Raw genomic sequence first — 23,352 nt, 5'->3', positions numbered from 1 at the left:
CAGATGTTCAAAACAACTGAGCACCACTCTGCCAGAAAGTATCCTGCAAGATTTGCTTACAATAGCACAGAAACAGTTTACAGAGACTTTTCCATTCCTCAGGAGTAAGATTTTTTCCATACGTTACTAGTACCAGAGTGTACTATTAGAGCCTGTGAGGTCTTTCCAAAGCAGAACTTAAGCATGGAGCCAATTTTCCAGGAGTCTTGAAACTTTGCCATGGATTTCCCATCCAGAGGAAGGGTCATGTTTCCCTCCACTTTTATTCCTCAGACTATCCTCTATATTATACTAAGCTCTTTTGCATGATATCATGTGTCAGCCACAATTCTTGCTGTTAATCCAGAAAGAAAAGTACACACTTCTCCAGGCACATTGCTTGCATCCTGCTGGAGAAGGGTGAAGGTAGGTGTTTATTTATAAACTGACCTTGCACAGATTCCACAGTATCTTTCTTCTCTTGCACCAAACTCTCAGTATTGCTCTGAATGATCTTCCTCAAAGTTACCAGCCACTCTTCCATCTCCTGCTCCGTTTCGGCTGCAAGATAGTGGCTGTACTTGTCTATTGTCTTCAGTTCAAATGCGTAACGGCGCATTTTAGGACACTGAACAAACAAATAAGAAAGAGAAAGATTTGTATTACATTTTCCTCTACGACTCAGCACAGTACCTGCCGTAAGGCTCCTCTGTGAAAGCATCCTGAACTGAAACACCGTGAAATACAATGCAAGCACCCTCCTTGACACAGTGCCTCTCCTGCAGTTATCACAAAGGGCTTCATGGCTGCAATTGAGCAGTATGCAGCTTCATGGTTGCCAGCTACTCTGAAAGTGGAAGAAAGCCAGGCTGAACCACAGACACTGCACTGAGGAGCAGAAGCAAGCACCTTCTTATGTCGCCAGACCTTTAATATTTACTCAGAGAAGCCAGGAACTGGATTTGTCTGACACAGTAAGTAATGTTGCACTCCACGACGCTTGGAAGGCATCTGTCTTAAAAGCAAGTGGTTCAATGCAACTTTTGTGAGCTCTGCTGGCCTTTAAACAGCATTTTCCAGCCAGAAGCCAAAGCAAATCTGATGCAACTTGGGAAGTACATCCTGTATGTCACTGAGGCGTGCGCTACTGCTTCTACTGTGTTCAGAAAGATAAATGGAAACGCACAACTCTCACTCATCCATGCTGAAGCAAACCGCCAGAGTAATTTCAGCTGCCCTGTACCAGCTGCACCACAGTCGGTGCTTGAAGCTTCTGCAGAGACAGCAACGGCAGAAGGCACAGCAGCAATCCACTGCTGCGCTTCACTCCCAGCATAACAAAGCAAACCCAGGTTTAAGCCCTGTGCAAATCCTTGCTCCTCAAACCTTACAAGCCCTTTGCAGGTCTTAAGTCCCAATGGGCTGCATGTTTGCATGGACCTATCGGGATGTAGCTTAAGAAACAAGAAGCTGGTGTGAGCAGTGAACAGAGGAGGAAGGCGTTCAAGACTAAGTCACACCAATTACTTACTGGCTTCAACCCTCAGGGTGTCTTGGAAGGCACCTGACCTACAATAACCAGGTAAAGGAGATGGACAGAGCAGGGAGTCAGGAGATGAGGTCGCGATGAAATGCCTCCATTTTACTCTGAAAGCTGTTCTTCCACTTGCTGTCTTCCTGGCCAAAAGTAAGGCACCCTTGTGAAACACCTTGCCTGCCTTTTAATCAGATTAGCTGACCGAGCAAACCAGCTCTTTAGTTTGCAAATCCATGCCTTCACCCCTCGATGGCACAGACCTCGAGGGAGCATGTCTGTCTCGGAGCTAGCAATGCATAAGCCCATGTACAACCATGCAGAAAGCACACCTACCTGAACAACGTCATTGCAAGCATCCAAGAAAATACAGCCTTTGGATTCTTTTGAAATTTTCTCATCTTTGTAGGAATTAAGAATATAGGAGCCATCTGTGAGTTGTGACAAGTAAAAATACCTCCTCTTGAATACCTGCAAAAGCACAAAGTCTGGCTCATGCAAGTGTTCACTCTGTTGTACATCACAAACCACAGCCACAGTTTCAGTATCTGTCCTCCTGCTATTGAAACAATACTCTAATAAGAAACACTGATGAGTCTAGAGTGTTACAGATTCACCCCTTTGAATATGACTTGTTTTTATAAAGAGAGATTTCATCATCTTCTTTAATTTTAATGTCCTTGTTATTATAAGTTTGTCCATCTAAAGAAAAGCCCCAGGGTTTCCCGCTTGTCTCAGCTGGCTCCATTTATCTTTACAGAGTAATGTTGCATGGTAAATTCAGATCAGCATATCACTTAAAGATTCATCCCACCCTAGAGCAGATATTTCCAGAGCCTTTTTGATAAAGACCTCAGTTAGAATTACAAAGCAATTGTCCAGAATACTTTGGTTCAGACATGTGGAAACTCCTAGCACTCAAATGCAAGCCAAAGGACACTGTAATCCATTCAGCTGCTAGTTTTTTTTGTGGGGTTGTGTTTTGTTTTTTTTTTATACAAACCTATTTTCATGAACTGGTTTTGGCTTCGTGTTCAATTCTCACCTCAAAAAGCAGTAAATTTGGGAGAAGTGTTTCTATGTTTGAAAGACACTGGACTATAATTCAGGAGAACATTTTGGCAGCGATTATGGTAGCACCGTATGCTGTCAGGCCTGTAAGGAGTGGGGCACATTTCACAGTTGCTGGATATCTGTGTTAGGAGAATCATGAAGGAAGTCGGAGCAAGCAGCACTGTGAGTATTTCCACTGTTCTGCCTGTCTGGAAGATCTATGAATAAACACAGCATTTTTCATCCCAGATGTGAGACTACTAGTAATTTCCTGCTCCCATCATTACTGACACCAGCACACGTTCCATAAAACCACTCACTTCCACAGAACTGGAAGGGAGCATTGCACTCTGAATAGCAACCTAAGCCCTCTGAAAGGTAACTTCTGGCGTCATTTAGATGACTAGTTATCTGTAGAGATACTCCAAGGTTGTTGAGCTTTAAGTTTTGTAAGATTTAACTAAACCCTTAGTTCAACAAAGCATAAAAATACATGGAAAGCTAACTATGCTAAGTGTTAAGCCAGCTTAAACACTGATTTAGCACTTCACTGAATCAATCTCAGAAACTTTGGCAGTGGATGCTACAGAAGCGCATGATAGATCTCTCACTAGATATTACAGGGTTGATATCCCTTGTGGGTATGGGATTTCATGCTAAACCATTTGCATCTTCTGAATTCTGTTCAAAAGGGAATGCAGAATCAAGCAGCAAACACTATTCCTATGATCTTCCCCCCTTGTAAGCACTGCTGTCAGAAATAATTGTCAGAAGACTATGATCATTTGAAATTGATACTATAAACCTAGGACCAGAGAGAACATCCCCTCTGATCAGGCTACAGATGCTGTTGGTGAGCACTGCAATTGGAGAGGGATGGCTAGAGGGTGGGGGAAGTCCATTTGGGCAGAGATGAAAGAAAAAAAGAGAGAAAATCCTGACACCATGGTTATAATGCAGCACACTGACACGCTGCAGAACAGACAGCAAGAGACCTGGGACAAACCTGGGAAGTTCTCTGCAAAGGAAAGGTTACACTGAAATAAAGGTTGGCAGCTGTAGCCTAATTACAGTTTGCTCGTGGGCTGGCTGACCGCAACATACATTCTGTACACGCTTAGCAACAGTGTGAGGTACCAACAGCTCAGCACGTCACAGCAATGAAAGAACCAGCACTCAAAAGATGGACACATCTGCTCCTGTGATAGCACAGCAGCCTCTCAAAGCGGTGATAAGGCTGAAGACGTTCAAAGTCCTCAGATTTCTCGCATGTGCCTTAGGAGGTGTTTTGTAAGACACAGAAGTGCTGAGGACCAGCTCAGAAAATGGCTACTGATTTTCAGTACTTTGATATCTGAGTTTCATGAGAGACTCTGTGGATCTTATTAATTGAACTGAAGCCAGTGTAGTTCAGATAACATCTCTGAAAGGTGGGTCTGAGGTTCTGGGCACTGAGGCCAACAACACCACATGAGGCCAGCAATACCACAAGAGACTCAGTCAAGAACAGACCCAACTCACTGCTTTGAGCATGTATGATACCTCCTCCAGAAGTTACTGGAGCAGAAATGGCTTCAACCTTGCTGCTCAGAAAAGCAGAGGATCAGACTGTTCTGTCTATAGCCTTCAAGCTCATAAGTAGTAATTTTAAAATTCAGATTAAAATTAGCCCTACAAACGGTCCTGTTCCACTTCTCATGAAAGCATAACTCGTTGAATTGAGCCTCAGAACAACTAAGCTTTTTGAGATTTACTAATATCCTTACAAAGCAGCCTTACTGCAGCCATCCTTCAGCTGCACAGTTGAGCATAACTCCCTAATATTCTCTCTATGCTGTAAAAGGCAGCTGCATGGTGGAACAACAGACGGGCTCATTGCCACAGCAAAAACCTGTGGTGGAACTACTAAAAACCTCCATGCAAAATCTAAGCAATGTCACGCCGGATTACGTACAGTGGAGAACGGGAGACAATGCAGCTGTTGCTTCTAGGTAATGCTCTATCTCCTCAATGATATCACCCCTGCTTTTAAAGCAAAGACTTGTCATTTCAATTTAAAACTGGTCTCCATACATATATCCTACCAGCAAGGAAACTATCAATTCAGAAAGTCTTCTTTGCAGGATAGCTGTTTCAGTTATTTAAATTGTCTTCCTCTTCTGGGCCTCAGCTGCTCATTCAGAAAACAATCTTGGTTGACTAGAACATGCTTCGCCTTTTTGTTCAGCGTGCCTGTCACAATGTGAAGTGTATTGGTCTTATATTCTGGGGAGGGAAGGGTCAAAAGCTGTTAACAGACTGGGTTTGCCAGTCCACCATGGGATACTCTACAAGAAGGGCTGATGCCCATCCAAACCCACCCATTGCACTCCTGCTAGCTTTAGAGACATGGTCTGAACTTAACCTCGTGCCTCGTTCACAATTAGCATAACGCTGGATCAAACTCACCTTCATGGTGACAGTGATTGTGCTATTTACATTTGCCTTGTGCAGCCAGCCTTGCTTTATCACACCACCCTTCTGGGAGCACAGGGATGAGGAGTCCTGAAAGAGAGCGAAAGGTCAGAAAAAGAGGAGATGAGGTGAACTGCCTCCCATGCAAAATTCCCCTCGGACACAAGGGATACATCCACCCCGGAAAGCAATACAGTTTTAATTACAGCAATACAGTAACAGAATGTGCGTGTAGCATGTACAGCTGAACGTACAGTGTTATTACAAAAAATTTCAGGGTTATCTCTTTCCAAGAAAGAGGCAAACCAGGCTAGTTTGGGTCACCTTTAAACAAGAAAGATTACATCTACGCTGATAGAGCTGCACAGCAATTTTGCAATGAGGAAACACACGTTGGTTCTTAGGCAGGGTTTCAAAAACCTGGGGAAGAAGAAAATTTTCAAAATGGTCTGTTTAGAAAATTGCAAAATGCAGAACTCCAGACTTGTTTTGTCATTTCCTTTTGTATAAATCCACTCTCCATTTTAAATTTGGGCAAAACCCACCAAACCCCAACAGCTGAAATGTAACTGACTGGTTTCACATTTATCAAAACAAAAAGTTTCAAGTGACCCAATCAGGCTGATCTTGGCGTACCAGCGGGGGTTTCCATCTTTGCTCCTGGCTTGCAGTCCCAGAAAGGGAGAAGGCCCCTGCATCCATACCTAACTGTGACCTCCGCTGGGGAGGCAGGGAGGGAAATGAGAACCCAGACTGGTGAAAAAAACTCGCCCTGGGATTTCCAGTGACTCAGCAGCAGAGGTGGACCTGGACTGTCTGCCAACGAGCCATGAAGGGACTGCTTTATATCATCCTCTGCATCCCAAATTGCAGGTTTTCACTCTTCTCTTGTCAAACCTCCAACGACAAAGTAAATTGTCTAATGCTTTATTTCCTTGGGAAGGAAATAAAGGAACAACCCATGATTTCTCCTTTATAATGGTTCACCTTTTTTTCATCTTTTACTTGAATTTCCATTACATAATTCTAATGTAAATGCTCCATCAGGAAACTGTAACAGAATCCTTTAGATATGGCCGTGCCAAAAGAGATAAATGCCAAAATATCTGCCAAAGCGCCGCGAATACCCTTCCACAACCAACATCAGTAACTTCACTTGTTTGAGTATTTGGGAAACTGACAGGAATTAAAAAAGGTCTCCATCAAATTTTGGTAACATTTTTTGTCCTTTTGCTTTTTTCAGAGGCATGCTGGTAAACATGCAGCACAGCTCTGTCTCCAGCCCAAATTATATTATTATTATTAAAGAGGTAACAGCTCAAGTTAACAATGTAATGCAAACCAACACCACAGCCAAAAAAATATTAGGGCCAAACTTGAAAATACATTTCCGTCTAAGAAAAAGCCGTCCCAGTCCAGACCTGAGGTGTGTTGGGGCATACACAGCAACTGTCAGAAATGTGCATGAAACAGCCCCTTCAAATCTTCACCTCTGCAAGAAACTTCCCTTTTCCTCTACAAGTTCCTCAGCAGCAGCATCTTGGTGCCATGTAGATTTTAAACAGCTGGGCTAAACTCTTCCCATCGTAAACTAAAACTTCTTAATGTCTTCTTAATGAAGAATTTTACTTAGTAAGTGTTTGCCTTCCTTTTTTTCTCTTCCACTGCTGCAGCATCTCAAGTGAAAAAAACATGAGAAATATTACAGCTAATCTTTCAGATAATTTAGGAGACCCTTGGAACCAAGAGATTATCTTGTCACACTTTGAAATAAATCGCTGTCTCAGTTTTAGTCCCATCTTCACAGTATGAAGCATGTCACCAGAAAACCATTCCTGGGAACTGAATTCTGACTTTGCCTTGTGAAATCTTCTTTTTAACAGATCTTAGCGTAGTATGTGTTAAAAAAAAAATCTCCTTACCTCATCCTTTTCAAAGTCTTCATCAATTTCAAACACATGGCTTGGAATCTTGTCTGGCCTAAAGGATTTGCTGAAATCACAACACATTTTCATTTTTAATGACTGGGAAATGAGGGTCCTCCAAGCCAGCAAGCGGATCCTGGATCCAGAACTAATAGCCAAACAGCAGAATACAGAGCACAGCAGAACTGTCCTCCTGCGGAAGAAACCTACAGACCCTTACAGCTGGAGAAAGCTAACTTCTGAGTGCATTTCATGGATATTAAGTATAAGCAGTATGTAATTAGCTTTCTCCTTGTTAGCTGTCTGATTCTGCTGAGCTTTTGCTGACTTGCATTTATACAACACAGAGATGCAGCAGGCCAGTCTATCTTCCATCTTGCTAAAAAGGATGCAAGATCAGACTGCAAAATTATTCACAAATTTTAATATGATCTGATCAACAGTGCTGCCCCATTGCTGCTTCACTTCCCTGCGAGATCCTCAGGACAGACTCACTTCAGCCAATTAACAAGAAAAAGCACTTAACAAAGCTGCCAGCACACAAGCAGCCTCAATAGTGGTCCAGACACGCACGGAGCCCGGGGAGTGAGAGCAGAGCAGGCGCCACCACTGAGATAATAACAATCCAGCAGAAATCCAAGATGCATACGCCTGCCTGAAAAACCCGATTAGCTTTGGGGCTGGAATCACTGGCGCAGCCTGGCATGTCAGAGCACTGCCAGCATTAACAGCGATACTACACCACCAGATTGAAGCTGTAACACAACATCTCAGTGACAGAGGCACAAAGAGGATCTGCTCGGCGTGGGAACACCGCGTCTAGCACGCAGAGAACTTCAGCCCAGGGGGACAACAAGGCTCCCGATTCGGGATGAGCAGACGCTGCCAACACTATTTATCCTGCCACGTGCCCAGACTGTAGTCCGTCCTCATCCTAGATGGAGGGGGCTGTTTGCACGCTGGTGCAGAGGGTGTGAAGTACTGGCCCATGCTGGTAATACTGTCAGCATCTCCCTGACATAGCTGAGTGTCAACAAGAGTGATAACTTGAACCTCTAACCTTCAGAGTGACATACCTCTGGAGAGGAGGCTGCTTGTAGGACAGGCATCAGGAAAAAGGGCAGACTGTTTCTCCTAAGCCCGATCAAACCCCAGTCCTGTGACCATGCATTAGTATGCCAAGGGAGCGCGACACTTACCATGGCAACATCCGAAAGTCTCCTGAGTATTCCTCATACTTGTAGTTTACCACGTGCCAGTCTGAGCTGTAGGTTTTAATGCACTGAAAGGAAAACAATACAGCTCTTTGAAAGCTATGCCAAGCAAATCAAAACCATGCACAAGTCTGAAAGGTTACAGACTGCTGGGTGAGGTAAGCACAAGTAGGATGGGTGTGAAGAAGCTGCTTCACTTGTTTTGCATTGCAATACAGAATTTCGTAAGGAACATTTTCAGCACAGAGACAAAATCACACAGCATCTGGCCTGCCACACAGCTACTGATTTTGTATTTACATCGGTCCAAGGGTTTAAGAAAGGAGTAGTGATTTGGGAGGGGACAATTTTCCAGAAAGCATCAATTTTCTGCCTTCAGAAAATAGACATCTAAATCAACATCGACCACCACTTGGCATTTAGTTCCACGGCACTTGGAGGGAATGGTCTGAGAGAGCACTTTACAGAACAAACCCGTGGCACTCGGGATGCTCCGGGGAGGCTGTGCAGTCCACCCCTTGCCCTGCTGCATGCCTTCACCTTGCAGCTCAGGCAGGCAGTGCAAAGCCACACACCTTGTCTGTGTACAAAACCCACTGGAAAGAAGCACCACGCAAGAGGCACGTGCAAGAACTAACTCGTGCAGCAAGGCTGCCAGTGGCCAGTGCTTCCCACACAGGAAAAACTAAGTGATCTGCAGCCTCACAGACCAGGAGCTACAGCAGAGCATCTTGCCTAAGGGAGAAAGTGCTAAAGGCAGGTGTTGCATGGACTTTTGCCCCCACCTCTTTGACAAAGAGACTCTGAGCTTTCCTTAGAGCATCTTCTGGCACTGTGGACTGGACAGTCCTTCTCTGTCGACTGATGACTGAGATCTGCAGGGAAAAAGAGAACATGGTGTCAGTTCAAACTGGGTCGTCAGAGCTTGGTACTTGCTTTAAATAAATGTGGTGGGCCAAATCACCAGTGGGTCATTTCAGTTTTATGTGTCAGTAATGTAGCCAAAATCAACATGTGGTTAACAGTGGAAATTTTCCAAGGTAAGCAGGACTGGAGATGAGCCTCAAACATGAGAAATAGCCAGCACAAACTCACAGATACATCTTCAATTGGAAATATCAGCAGGTCCCGGAGGGGATCGCTGTAGATCTGAACTTTGCGTTGAAGGATCACATTCTCATAGTCTAAGGGTTCAACCACTTTAGTTTTTTCCTGCAGGAAAAATGGAAAATGATACAATTTACATATATAATACATAAAATTTACATATATATAAAATATATAAAATAACTAACATCTTGTGTTTAATTTAGCCTGACAATTTCAAACCATGTTACCAACGGACTGCTCGTTAATTCAGCAATCTGATACTCATGTGATGCAGGTAACCACTGATGTGCATGTTTTACAGAGAGGGAAATGAGGGGTTAATTTATTTCTGCCTGGTAATAAGCTATGGGAAGAAACAAAGCATTGTGCTGCTCTGGTCCCACCACAGTCTCTAATTTCTTAATAGAGCAAGAAATCCTCCTGGACAGGCCACAGCTTTAACAGCTACAAGCTTCAGCATCTTTATGTATGAGCAGCTCATCCCACACTGGCTCCCCTCAGCTCGAAGCTGGTTTTGCTAGAAGAGCTGATGAGAGTCGTGCTCTCCCTGGAAATGTGCCGCAGGCAAGATGAGAGCAAGCCGGCTGCAACGACCTCCAGAGCAGGAATCTTGCCCCGTGGAAAGAAGAGCGGCATCCTCTGGAGAGGCAGGAAAGCCCTGTCCACAAATCACACCTCAGCCACAGCTGAAGGCTGGAAAAATCTGGGGCCTGGTTTTGCTCTGACTTACATTTCTGGGAAACCAGATGAACTTCTCCAAAATCCCTGGAGTCACAAATAAAAACTATTAGGAGAATGCCATTATGTTGGTTATTGCAGTACTTTTGTCCATGTTACAAGTCCAGAAAACAGAACTTTAAAAAAAGTGAAAAAACCACAAACCTCTGAAGTAGGAAAATGTCATCTCAGCTGTTCAGCCCTAGACTTCAGATTTCATAAGCAAGAGTCAGGCATTTGGCACTGCAGTTGTGAAAATTAAACTTTACACCAAAAGCAAACCCGTGACCGTGTATATGAATGGTCATAAGAAAAGGGGAAGCAAGTTTGGATACATCCACTTTGCCTTGTTTTGAATCTTGACCAAGAGGCTGTTGATGCCTGGCCATGCCACAGACAGAGTTTATGAAACCCTTCCAGCAGCCTCGTGATGCCTGGATGGCACATGCCTCTGGTGGTAACACCCTTGCAGGATGGTGTGTTTGGGCTCTTCACCCTCGGAAGAGGAAAGTCAGATGTTTCCCCATTGGCAGCAAAATTTACAGCCCCCCCCCAGCTGAATGGAAGTGGTGGAGTCACCATCACTGGAAGTGTTCAAAAAAATGTGTAGACGTGGCACTTCAGGACACAGACCTGAGAGCACGGTGGTGTTGGGTTGATGGTTGGACTTGATGATCTTAGAGGTCTTTTCCAACCTTAATGATTCTATGATTCTATGAACTATTCACGCAACATGCTCGCTGAGTTCAAAATGAGACCAGTACAAGGTCTCTTGCTGAAGACAGCAAAACCTGCAGCCTGAGAAAATTACTCCAAAATGAGGATCAAAAGCTCAGCACCATATACACACGGGGTAAACTGCTGCACCACCAAGCATCCAAACAGCCCAATATTGCCTATGTGAGATAAGTCAAGAAATCAATATTGCTCTTCCAAAACCAATCATAGCCAAAGGGTTTCTGTCCTGTGCTTTTGCCTCCTGAGTCTCTGGGATGCATTAAGTAACGTTTCCAAGCCCTTTGCAGCAAATGTGAGCCAGAGTTTGATTTAATAGCTGAGCATCTCCTGTGTTGAAGTGGAGCTGGTGCTAGGACTTTGGAGAGGCGGTTGTCACACGAGGGGGTAATGGCCCCAGGAAAGAGCTATTTGGGGATGGTCATATTTTAATCTTGTTTTAATATTTTTCTGAAATGTTGCAGAAAATCTCTGTATGGTGATATCTTCTAATACACCAGTACCTTTAAAAAAAAACCAAAGAACTGAAAAAAAAAAATTTCTTTCCTTTTTTGCCATAGTCTGGTACAGGGTGAAATGAAAATAAAAATCCAGGGTCTGTAGCACACCTGGACTGTCCATTGGGCTGGAGCAGCGAAGGCAGTCACCTCTCTTGGGCTGCCTCTGGGTTCTCTTATGCAAAGGACCAGTCCCACCGAGCAGAGGCCGTTCCTCTGTCCCAAGTGTACAACTGGTGAGCTTTTAATATGTTCAGAAAGTAAAACTGAGATGAAAGCTTTTCCCCACAGCACTTCAGAAATGCAAGGCGGGCACCTTTTCACGACGTGTTTCCCAGGACTGAATCCCAGCAGCAGAATGACAGCCCAGCATCTATCTGATGGAGGACAGCACAGAGCCTATGTGCAATTAAGGGCCATTTTACTAATATAAGCGACGCCTGGGTCCCATGCAAGCCTCTGGGCAGAGTGATATTCGCCGAGCACCCTCTCTGCTGTGCTTCTGGCTGTCCACAAAGAAGCTCATACTCTTGGCTGGGGAAAATATATCCCCTGCCACAGAGAGTTTTGCATTTAAAATGTCTCTTTTCCACACTGCAGGAATTCAGCATGGATTAGCTCAGGTACCTGAAGCAGTTCCCCCTTAATCGCTCTCTGGAAACTTTGCTTCACTGCTCGCAGTCCTGAAAGAAACCTCGCAAGCCTCAGTGCCGTGTTAGCATCAGCACAAGCACTGCAGCCATCGCGGGAGAAGCCCGCCAGATTACCGGTGGGAAGGACAAAGGTCACTCAGCAGAGAGCCCACGCTGGGAGCCAAAGCGGCCGGGCGCTGCAGCCCGGCTCCCCTGACCATGGGGGATTTGGGGCATATGGTGGTGAACGCTGCCAGCCCCGGTGCGGCGTGCTGCCAGCCTCACTGCATGTGGAACGCCTCTTGCTCCTGCATCCAGGACCCAAGCTGCACGGGAACCTCATGAAAAAGACAGACATCATCTGTAAAATAGGAGTCCCAAAAACCCAATAGATGGAGAAAAGGAATCCATTTTCTCCCAGTTAGTCTCATGCTCTTTAAGTGCTTAACTGAATTTCATTAATCATCTGAAACACTGGTCTTACTTCAGGATAACACGACCCTTCTGAAAATTTGCTAAGCTTTGCAAAATAATGTGAATTAACAGGACATTCACAAGCTGCTCTCCCATTTGCAGGTCTGGGGCTAGGCATCCCCAAAGCTCAGCCACCCCACAAGACCAGGCAGGACCCCACAGAACAGGCGTTCGGCTCGCTGCTGACCTGTCTGATTTACTTTTCTAGCTGCTAAGCACCGCAGCGATCCCAGCAAAACTCAGCGGTATAACCTGGTTAAAGCCACGCCATGAGCCCGAGCACTGCTTACACCAACACCCCATCTCACCTCGCCCCAGCAGCAGCTGTTAATGGTAAATTAGATCCCCTCTAAAAGCCTTTCACATCACTGTGGCATTAAATAGCGGCTTTGGATATGCAGAACTCAGGCCTTCCAATTACACAATATTTTGTAGTCCTTTTTTATTTTGCAACATGATCCTGAAACTGGGATTCTGTTTCTAAAGCTGTTCTTTCTAAAATTTGGGGTTTTGATAACATTTCTTTTCCAGCTTTGGCACCTCTGATGACCAGCAAGACAAAGTCCTGGCAGTGACCCTCGTGGGATTCGATGACAATTAAAGGGTAATGACTGGAAAAGATGCCACATCCTCACATGACAGGCTTTAAAACCCATAAAGCACTGCCCACCACAGACATGAAAAAGCTCCTTAAAATAACTCACTCCTTCCACTCTTGTGGATTTAGTGACATTGGACAAAAGGTGTAGCGCAGGCTGGTGCTGCGATCTGTATCCCGTGAGGCCGTGCTGCGTCCCAGGACACACGGCCGACGACCCAGGGAGCTCCAGGAGGTGAGGGGTGCACGCCTGCAGGGCTGCAGAGAGCTGCCACCCAGACGGGCTTTGCAGCACCCACAGATGGGCATTCCTCCCCCGGGGCTGTTAGAAACGCAGTCCCTAGAGCTCTCCTTACCCAGGCTGTGTGACCGCCCTGTTTCAGCACACAGCAGCCCCCCGTCACCTGCAGCACGGCGTTACGCCGGCCGTGCTCACAGCCAGCATGGCGCAGCCAGGCTGTCATAGGCCATGACAGGAACCACAGCAATGTCTCTAAAAGTGTGGCCAAAAGACATAGCTCAAGCTGTTTGCAAGCAGAGCAGCTGCTCATGAAAGGATCTGTCCTGTCCCCTGCCCGCCATCGAGGAAACATAGACTCCTCCATCCACCCCAAACTGTGCTGGCTGCCCAGCGGGGCCAGGCATGCCCTTGCCCCTGCAGACAGACCTGTGGAGTAAGGAGGGAGCCATCACAAATATTTTTCACCCTTTGGCCCACCCTAGTGCCCAGTGTCCCAAGAGGGCTGGAGGTAAAGCTTTAAGACCTGAAACTGAGATTTCAAAGTCTTAGTTTTTCTGGTGAGCTTGGTTAAAGCACACACCTCCCGGCACCCAGGGCTCAGCCTCGCACTGCCCGGTGCTGTCACAATAGCAGATGGCACCCACCAAAGTCATTATGAAAGCAGAAGAAAAACCATTACACTAAAGCAATTAGAGTCTTAGAAACCACGAATTCCTCCACAGGGAAAGCCAATATCCAAGCACAAAGAAATGCTGCCAGTCCAGCAACAAAATCGACCTGTTTCTGCAGTGCTGCCAAAGCCATGCTGTTCTCTGGCGTACGTGCAGCAGCTATTGACCCAGGACAGGCAGACGGGTGCACTGCGATGCTCTTCGGGATCCTCCGACCTCTTGTGCATGAGCAGCGTGGGCAGGTTGGGGCAAGCTGCCTTGTCCCACGGCCCCCACGGCTGCAGCACCCCGAGCACACCCAGCCCAAAGCGCTGCAGCCCACGGCACTGGGATAAAAATCAAGACCTGTGGGAAAGACCTCATAGTGGAAAAACATAAACAAACACGATATAAATCAAAAGATAACAGGACGGCAGTGTACGCTCCCAGATGAGCCCACTCACCTCTCTTAAAAAAAACACTGGTTCATGCCCCACACACCAGTCTGTTCCCAAAAACACGTTGCACTCTCTGTCCCTCTGCTTCTGCCCCAAGACCGCTGCTCCCTGAGCACGGGGCCACACGGAATGCGAGGAAGAGACCGTGCTCGAGCCCCCATCCAGGCCAGGTCACGAGGCTCCACTTGGACAACGGCACAGGCGAAACAACAGCCTATCTATTAGAGTATTGACTCTCCACCAGCAAGCAAGTTGGCTGGCATTTTAACAGGAAATTCAATGAAATCACTTCAACAGAAACGTGCCCACAAACACCAACGCAAGGCTCTGCCTTTAGCCACGTGTGAGCACAAAGAGCCCGGCACAAGGGAAACCCCAAGTAAAGATCCTCATCCTCAGAGCCCCCTCCCAGCCCAAGCACGAACCCCCACTGGACAGAAACCGCTAGAGTTTGAAGGAAATGTTTTAGCCAGGGAATTACCCACTCACCAAGAGGGAGGAGTCTTAAGAAGTTAGATTAAATTATTTCCTTTTTGTATCCATTTGCAAAGCTTAAAAAATTCCTTGTATTTGCTTTATAAACAAGGGTTCACAATGACAGCAGGAGATATTCATGTGGGGAAGGCCATTTCTATTTTAAGCTTTTATTGCCTGAAAAACAGTAGCCGCCCGTCTTCTCGTGTCGTGCATTTGTATGACATACAAACCTGCCAATGTTTTTATTACAAGCATATGATTAATGCTTTTCCGAGATCCTTTTCTTGCAGAATTACAAGTATACTCCAAGTGATGTGAACGCACAGAAAGTGAAGGAAAGATGCTTCATTTGAGGATTTTTTTAAAACAGCAGCCAAAGCAAAACTATCAGAAACCTTGTGCATTTTCAGTCCTTTCAGGCTGGCTCTTATTTAAAACAATATCCAGAGAAGAAAACGTCCAACCTGGCTGGTTTGGCTCCGCTTTAACCAATTTGCTCATCCTGTTGCGTTAGCACGAGCCCCGTGTTGGCTGCCAGCCCACGTTGCCCGTTGCACAGCGGAAGCCAAGCCCGGAGCAACCCCCAGCCCAGCGCAAGAGCTGCACCACGCTCGACTTTCGCTTCTCACGGCACTAACGGCCAGCACCCCCCCACACACTGCTCCATCTCCGCTGGCCTTGCACTGCTTCCTCCGTGCCTTTCACCGAAAAACTGGCGGGTTCAGCAGCAGCCGGGACGCGGCGTGTTCACACTTCTTCAGAAATGAAGTTCAAGCCAGCGCATGCACCCACACTCACAAGGCAGCTAGAGACACACGAGTGATCCGAATATTAAAAATGATGGTTCTTTAGAGTAGCTAAAGAAAGAAGAGGAAATAGCACGGACCACATGTACATCTAGCTGTATTGCCTCAGACTGTTCCCCAAAATTTAGTGTGCATTTTACAGCCCATCTATTTACTGCCTCATCTGTTGCAACCCTGTAATGAACTTGCATGGAAAGCTGGGCAAAGCCCAAATTTTAAAACAAATCCCAAAGGGCCAAGTAGGTGAAACATACTGAAATTAGGGGGCAAAGTCAATCTGGGGAATTGATTCCCCAGAAGCATAAAAAGGAAGCATAGAACTACCCAAAAGGAAGCATAGAACTACCCTTTGGACATACTAGTCACAGTCACATCGCTTCTAATACTGGCAACAGCCCAGGGCCGACAGGGACCACTTGCCACTGCAATGTGCAGTCTGGAAATGCAAAGATATCTCGCAGACAGCAAAGAGAACTCCCCATTTTTTTATTTTTCTCATGAAACCTGACAATAAATGGGAGAATTTAAATGGGAACTGAGAAAACTCACTTGGCAAACCATATGGGCACAAGGAATTGAGGAATTTCCATCCATAGAAAAGCTTTTCCAAAGCCAGGGGTTCAAAGATCTCAGGTCAGAGCTCTCTCAAACTGTGTGGTCTTTAAGAGTTGTTTATTTGTTTTGTGTTTTTTTAAATAGCACATTTGTAACTGTTCCCTTTTTCAGCCCCCATTCCTTCACTGCCATCTGATTCCATTTACAGGCTGTAACTCAAGCTTGCAGGAAGGTCACAGAGCTTCTTTTTAAAAAGCTGAGATTCACACATAATTCATCATTCCAGGAACTTGGGCACAGGAAAGAACAACGAAAAGTGGGAAACCCTGAGCTTGGCTATCTAGCGCCTGGACCTGCCATAACCCTGTGCAAAGCCAGGATAAACTCTATGCCCCAAGACTTTGCATTCAAAAGCACAGGAGAGAGGGCAGAGGTGGAAACAAAAACGGGGGAGGAAGGGCAAAGAGGGAGGCAGCCTGAGTCAGCACACATGGCAGCAGTCACAACATGACACGGCCTTGCCGCTGCCAAGAGGTTTGTGGGCTTCTTGGCAAAGCCGCATTTTGGGAAGAAATCGGAAGAGAGGCGATGAAGCAGCGGCCACCAGGTGATGGGGAGCTTGTGCCCAGGAGCCTCCTGCAAACCCAGCGCTCAGCTGGGTGTAACAGCAGAGCCCGGGGCAAGATGCACAGAGATGGGCTATGGTAAAACCACAAGGATGAAAAATAGTCAATAAAGCTGGGTATGAGCAGGCCAAAACTATTTTTATACTGACCGGAGAGAATGAAGTTTAAAAACACAAGAGGAATGCCCAGACGGGAATCCTGGCTGTGCTGAAGGCACAAAAACGCTGAGCTTGAGACCACAGAGGAAACATCTGCACTTGGGGCAGGGAAGAGGAACGGGCTGCAGGACAGACACACCAACACACTGAGCGTTTTGTGAAATGCCAGAGGAGGAAAACCTCCTGAGGAGGATGAGGAGCAGGAGAAGCAGGAGCAGGGGAAGCAGGGAGAGGGAAGGGTGTCAAGAGCTGGTCCAAGGTGCAGGGCGGGTGGGATGGGGGATGCGGGTTTTGCTCAGCTGGGGACGGGGCCCCACTGGAGGCAGGTGAGTGCAGAGGCCATGTCATGGGAAGTGGGGCTTGTGGAAAGGCTGGGGCTGTGTGGCTGTGAGAGGTGGGGAGATGGGGACAGGGAGGCTGAGAGGCGACGGCGGAGTGGGTGTGCGCTGCAGACAGGAGAGAGGAGCCCCGTGGGCAAGCAGGAAGGCAAGAAGGATGAGGTGAGGAAAAGGGGCCTGACAGGGAGAGGTTGGGTGCCAACAAGCTTCAGAGCAATGCTCTGCAGAGCCCTCGTGGGCAAGTAGGCTAGCAACCTCCAAAACAGCACTGTCCCGACAGCTCCAATGTGCCTGCCCACTGCCCATCGCGCCTGCCACCCCCGCCCACCCAAATTCAGCTGGCAGCGCTACCTTGCATGGATGCTCATGGATGCACATGGATGCTCTGTAGCCCAGAGCAGAAAGAGGAAAGCAGGAGGCAGGCTTCCACGGGCCAGACCAACACGTGGGAGCAGATCTGTGGCACACTAGCCCTCTGAGGGCTCTCCTCTCCCAGCAGCAAACAGATCCTCCCTCAGGCAGCAAGGGCTCCCTGAGGAGTTGTCAGGTGATGCCTTCAGCAGGGTACCCCAGCACCTCCTTTTTCCGCTGCAGTGCTCATGCTATACCCTGGAAACAAACATTTCCCCAGCTGCGGTCCAGGCCAGCAGACTTTCCCTTCCGCAGTCCCCAGCCCTCCCACAGCAAGGCTGCAGGACTAACTTTACACCCAGAAGTGGGTACACGGGGCTAAGGGAGCCCAGCGGCCGGACAGCGGGAAACACAACTGCAAGTGCATCATCTCCAGGGGTCTCATTCGGTGGTGGTCTGCGTGAGAGCCCGCAGGCTCCCACCTCCACACCAGAACTATGTACCGGTCTGCGCCACGCTCCAGCTCTGAAACACAGCGCAGACAGCACGCGGCTGCTGTATCCCTCTCTCGCGCTGCTCCGCGTTAAATGGAGATGGCTGCGTCTGACAGGAGCTCTTAGAGAAACAAAAAGCCACGTGAAGGGAAGGAGAGGATGGGTACACAGTCCTGGCACCCTGCATGAAAACACTTGCAGTGCAAATGACTCACACTTTCCACACGAAAGCGCGGAGCAAGAGCCTGCACCCTCTCCTGTGCTTCCCTCCACCCCACTCAAGGCCTGTGCAAAAGCATCTCACCGACCCACACCTCCCTCCTCCTGCCTCGATGGCCCCGGGTGGCAGCAGAACCTCATGCGAGCACTGCGAAGGGCGGACTGCGTTCTGGGTGTTTGGTAACTTGAACATCTCCTTTTTCAACGTAGTGCCCAGTTCTCTGGTGACAAAGCAAATGTTTGCAGCTACCAGCCCTGTCTCTGAGAGTGGTGTAGCAGGACACCAAGACACCAAGCTTGGAGAAGGCTTGAAGAAACAGTCAAAAACTTTGAGGTCAGTGTAGACATACAAATATTTACCTGTCATTACCGCTTAAGCCTGGCAAATAAAACTAATTCAGGCCTTGAAACATCTTCAAACTGGCTTAGAAATTATGGGAAGTGAAGATAATCAGCATGTGGCTCTTCAAGTCCCTTGCACTTGTTTCAAAGCTGACACTTCACAGCCTTTAGCAGATCACGTTTTGAAACCTCGTTCTGCAGCCACAAGGGCCAGGAACGCTGTTTTTTCCTGAAAGCTTGAGATTCTTGCATAATCACTTAAGCAGAGGAAACAGGCATCAGAAAGAAGCTGCGTTGCAACGAAGCAGTGAGAGTTCACAGCCAGCCTCTGCGAGTGGCCCAGGCTGCAGGCAGCGCTGCCGCTCCAGCCCAGCACACTTCACCTTCGCGCATCACCTCTGAAAACGATGCCCTGAGCAAGTGCAGTCGATAGGAGAAGCACCGTGGGAGGGGGGTGGTAGCTGGGGGTGGCCCATCTCTGGCATAAGGACACACTTGACGTGATCCAGCACAGCTCCTGCACAGGGCAGCAAATTAGGGCAAGCGTCTGAGATTGCTTTCAGTACCCTTATTCTCTGTGCCCTGACCTTCCTCAGGATCACCAAGTGCTTCTATGTGAGACATCAGTGACAGCTCTGTACAGACTGCCACGGCGTCTCCAGTCCCCAGACACAACACCTGAAGTCCCGTGTGTCCCTGCCCACACAGGTACATCCTGGCTCAAATCCAGCCCTTCTACACGAGGAGCAGAGGGAGGGAGCAGTGTACATCCATGTCTGCGGAGCTGCACCTGCATCCAGCTGAGCATCTGCTGCAGAGCACGAGATACGAAAACACAGAAAGGCTTTGATTTTCTCCTCTGAAAATAATAGCAGTAATAGGAATTGGCAAAAGGGTACTGGTTTCTATGGGACAGCTGAATTTTGCCAGATATGACTTCTTAAAACATTCTGTAAGCACAGGCATGCTAAAAAAGGAAAATAGTAATTACAATGACAATAATACATGTTATTTATATAAGTTCTTAACTGGAGCATCCCAAGGAGATTTTCAGATGTCACTGGTATTTCATCATTTATTTATGTAGTATCAGTTTTATATTTAGCATCCAGCTCCAGAATAGCCAGCTTCAGAACATCTTAAAGCAATTAATTGCACATAAGCGGAACCCCTCCCTTTCCTGCCTGCTCTTAAAAACTCTTGTTTTTCACTCAAGAAACCACTTGCGCGTGGGGCCAAGCCAACTGCGCAGCCCCTCCCCAAAGGCGAGCAGGCAAAACGCTCCTCGGCTTCGCTGGAGCACGAAGCAAACCAGGCAACGGTGAAGCGACTCGCCCAAGCCCATACAGCAACGCTGCAGAAAAATGGAACAGGAAGTCGCAGGACGGTTTTGGGTTGCCTTAGCAATACAGCCAACACCCCCAGCAGTGAAGTCAAACCCCAGAGATGTCAGTGGTGGTTTCACCAGCTCAGGAAGTTGTTTGTCTCAGCCCCCATCTGTGCTCCGTCTTCGGGCTGCAGGCGTCGGACGCAGGTGCAGCGGCTGCAGCGGCTGCAAAGTTAAACTCTCTTCTCTCCACTGAATGCAGGAGGGCCTGCGGATGAGCTCAGCAACCGATGGGCTTGGCAGTGCTTTAACCCAGCCGCAGTCAAAATGCCGTTGTCTACAGAAGCACCCCCAGACGAAGACATCCATACGAGCGCCAGCATTATGCAAAGGGACAAGGGAGTGCTTAGGCACAGAGGAAAAGGCAGAACTGTGAGGGAAACCTATCTGAGTCAAATGCAACTTTCCCGGACCCCCAAACAGCCACAGCAAGTGGATGGCTGTTGGCGGCTGGGTTTGCCTCCCTGAAAACCAGCTTTGTGGGCACCAGCCTGCCCCAGCCAGTACCATCATCTCTCTCCAAGAGACAGAGGCTCCTTTCTCCCCTCCTGACGTCCCTTTCCTACCTGCTCCCATCATAACCCTGGCCCCTGCCAAGCCCCTCGTCTCCCTGCGTCCCTGCACACCTTTCCAGCTGGCACAACACTTCCCTCAAGTCCCTGCTCCAGCTAAGCCTGTGTCCCCAAGGGCCGAGCTGCAGAGCCCTGGGCTTGGCGGGCTGGCAGAGGCCAGACCTGCTGGGAGGTGTGCCCTGCTCCACAGAGACACCGCGGTGCAGCTCCAGCCCGTGGCCCAGGCTCCGGGCGACCGCCGAAACACAGTTACAGGCACAGCTGTTAGAGAGCACTGTACAGCACTTTGATGTGACCGGGTCCTAATACTGCACAAGAGTGACGTTGTCCTTCTGGCTGCACCCGTGCGGTGTCCCTGCTCTGAGGATGAAGGGAAGGAGCTGCGGTGGGGATGTCACCCAGTGCGGAGCCAGGAGCAGGATGATGGAGCAGGGAGCACTCTGGACTGAAACAGGCAGGGTCTTCTTCCAGCCACCGCCGCTCCCCAGGGACAGCCCCGTGGCAGGAGATATTAATAGGGGAGAGAAAAAATTGCATTTCAGCAAGAAACAAGAGAAGGGTGAGAAAGGGGTCAGGAATGAGCAGACCTGACCCCATTAGAGAAGCAGTGGGAGGCAGGGAAAAGCTGTAAGGATAAGTCAGGGCTGCGCTGAAGGAAAGAGAAGCCAGCAAGGGAGTGCTTTGATTTGTACTTTTTAAGGCAATGAAAGAGATGGAAGGAGGTGGTGGCAGAAAAAACATACTCCAGCATTTCTGAGATGACAGCAATGGCCACAAAGGCATATGAAACCACCGTTTTCTTCCTTGGACAGAACAGGAGCGAGGAGGCCAATTAATCAGGGAAGCTAAAGCACACGTGTGCCCCAAGCCTGGTTGATGTTCAGCTGCTGTGTGTGACTGTGACTTGCATTCTCAGGCCACAGAAATGTCAAAAGCTTTGTGTAATTTTGCGTCATTAGAGATAATAAATCAGCGTGCAAAGGACTAAGTGGAATGCTGCAAGAGCCACCAAGCTGCATATATAAAAGGATGCTACAGCATGCACTGCAGCAGGTAGTCCAGGTTCAAATGTTCCTGAACCCAGGGGAGGTCTCTGCAAATATCTCAAAATACCAGAAGAGGCTGAAACAAAGCCCAAGAGCCATCCCCTCACCGGATTTTGAGTGCACCAAATCCCCAGCCGCATTGCTGGCATTAGCTGCAGGCACCATCAACAGCCATCTGTTCCAGGCATTTCACTGCATTGACGGTGGCAGGTTGGGGCAGATGCTGTCAATGCAGGGACATCTGCATTTTCATGACACTGTCCCTGGCACAGAAAACCACTCTCAGCCTTGCCCAGCAAGTGCTAAAACCCTGGCCACACCACTAGCAAAATGTGATGAGAGGTATACGTAAGGGCTGGATGCTTTGCTCTCTTCCTAGAGCTTTCCTATAATGGGCAGGAGGACACATATATTTAAATGATGCCTTGGGAAGAATAAGATCTAGTGCCCATCAAAAGCTTGTCATAGCCTCCAAAAACCTCAAGAAATGGATGCATTGACTACAGCTCATCCGGTAGTATCCATTCCTCAGCGCACAGGCGTGCGTGGAGGAGCAAGGTATTGCTTCACTTCTTCTGGACCGGGTATTGGTATGAGACATGCCAGAGATTTGCTAAGTGGCCCCAGATAGCTGCACAGTGTACTTGGGGCCTTGCTCCCCTCCTTAAAACGGTGCCCTTCATCCCCTGCACGACCCGTGTGTGCTCGGGCAGGAGCAAACCGAGCCACTGCCACAGCACGTGCTGCCCACGGCCATGGCGCTCCGCCAGTGCTGAGCTAAATTCAGCCCCTTACAGCACACGAGCCCCAGTTCAGGAAAGCGTGTGATTAATTTTAAGAACGCATTTAAGTGTTGTCTTGAATAAGCACCTGTGAGCAATAATTTCTCTGTAAGCACTTCCACAGAAGTCACTCGAGCGAGCTGTGGTGGCCGACTCCGGGGGCACCCTGCCGCAGCGGGCGAAAGCTGCCCTGGCTCAACCTACAGCACAACTGCCACCCACTTACGCAGGGGCAGAATTTCCTCCCATGTCTCATATACATCTCTTTTTCTAGATAAATTATGCAAACACAGCGTATTGACTACACCCGAGGGGGAACATGCATATATTCTGTGTCTCTCTTGAGCACCAAGATCACTACGAACACTGCATATAAACAGTCCTCACACTGATCAAAGTGAATTTAGCTTATTAGAAGAGGATTCTATGCAGAAAGCTGATTTCCTCTGCATGAGTATAAATTTAGACACTAATAATATCGTTTAAGCTGAGAAAAATCACAGAAAGAACAAAATGCCTTTTTGCCTCCAGTCAAAACCTATTTAATATCACCGTTAAGCAGCTTTTTATCTCCTATTTTGCATCTGCCTGAAACTGAGCCACACATACAAGCCCACCCCAGCCAGGATCAAACAAAACCCATCATCTCCTGGCACGCTGCCCATGGGCGGGGGTTCAGGAAGCACATCCCACAGCACAGGAGAGCAGACACTGGGTTTGAATACCTCTGTCCGGCGAGAATGGGTGCGGCTGTTTGCAAGCTGAGGTTCTCCCACACGGTAATTACTGGGAGTTCTGGGGTGGCAGATCTACGGCCGTGAGCATGCCTGGGTGGCACCAAGCTGTGCCTTGGGGTGCCCGGGGATGCACCCCTGGGCTGGCCGACACTCAATGTGGGCAAAACCTGTGCAGCTGCTCCTTCTCACAT

At 48.0% G+C, this 23,352-nt stretch overlaps 1 protein-coding gene across 1 annotated transcript in view; it reads right to left on the bottom strand.

Annotated features, from left to right (window-relative positions):
* Window positions 1-23,352, bottom strand: part of DOCK11 (dedicator of cytokinesis 11) — a gene marked incomplete at its 3' end in the record, with an annotated part of 89,436 nt that overhangs the window by 60,626 nt on the left and 5,458 nt on the right. The window contains exons 2-8 of the mRNA XM_082004097.1: window positions 9,255-9,371; window positions 8,945-9,034; window positions 8,145-8,227; window positions 6,943-7,012; window positions 5,015-5,110; window positions 1,850-1,984; window positions 430-607 (exon numbers count right to left, since the gene is read on the bottom strand). Coding sequence (XP_081860223.1) covers window positions 430-607; window positions 1,850-1,984; window positions 5,015-5,110; window positions 6,943-7,012; window positions 8,145-8,227; window positions 8,945-9,034; window positions 9,255-9,371 — 769 coding nt within the window. The remainder of the gene's footprint in view (window positions 1-429; window positions 608-1,849; window positions 1,985-5,014; window positions 5,111-6,942; window positions 7,013-8,144; window positions 8,228-8,944; window positions 9,035-9,254; window positions 9,372-23,352) is intronic.

This window comes from Phaethon aethereus (genome assembly GCF_964289735.1).
Source record: "Phaethon aethereus genome assembly, chromosome: 10".
Lineage (NCBI taxonomy): Eukaryota > Metazoa > Chordata > Aves > Phaethontiformes > Phaethontidae > Phaethon > Phaethon aethereus.
This window is presented reverse-complemented; position numbering and strand designations above follow the sequence as displayed.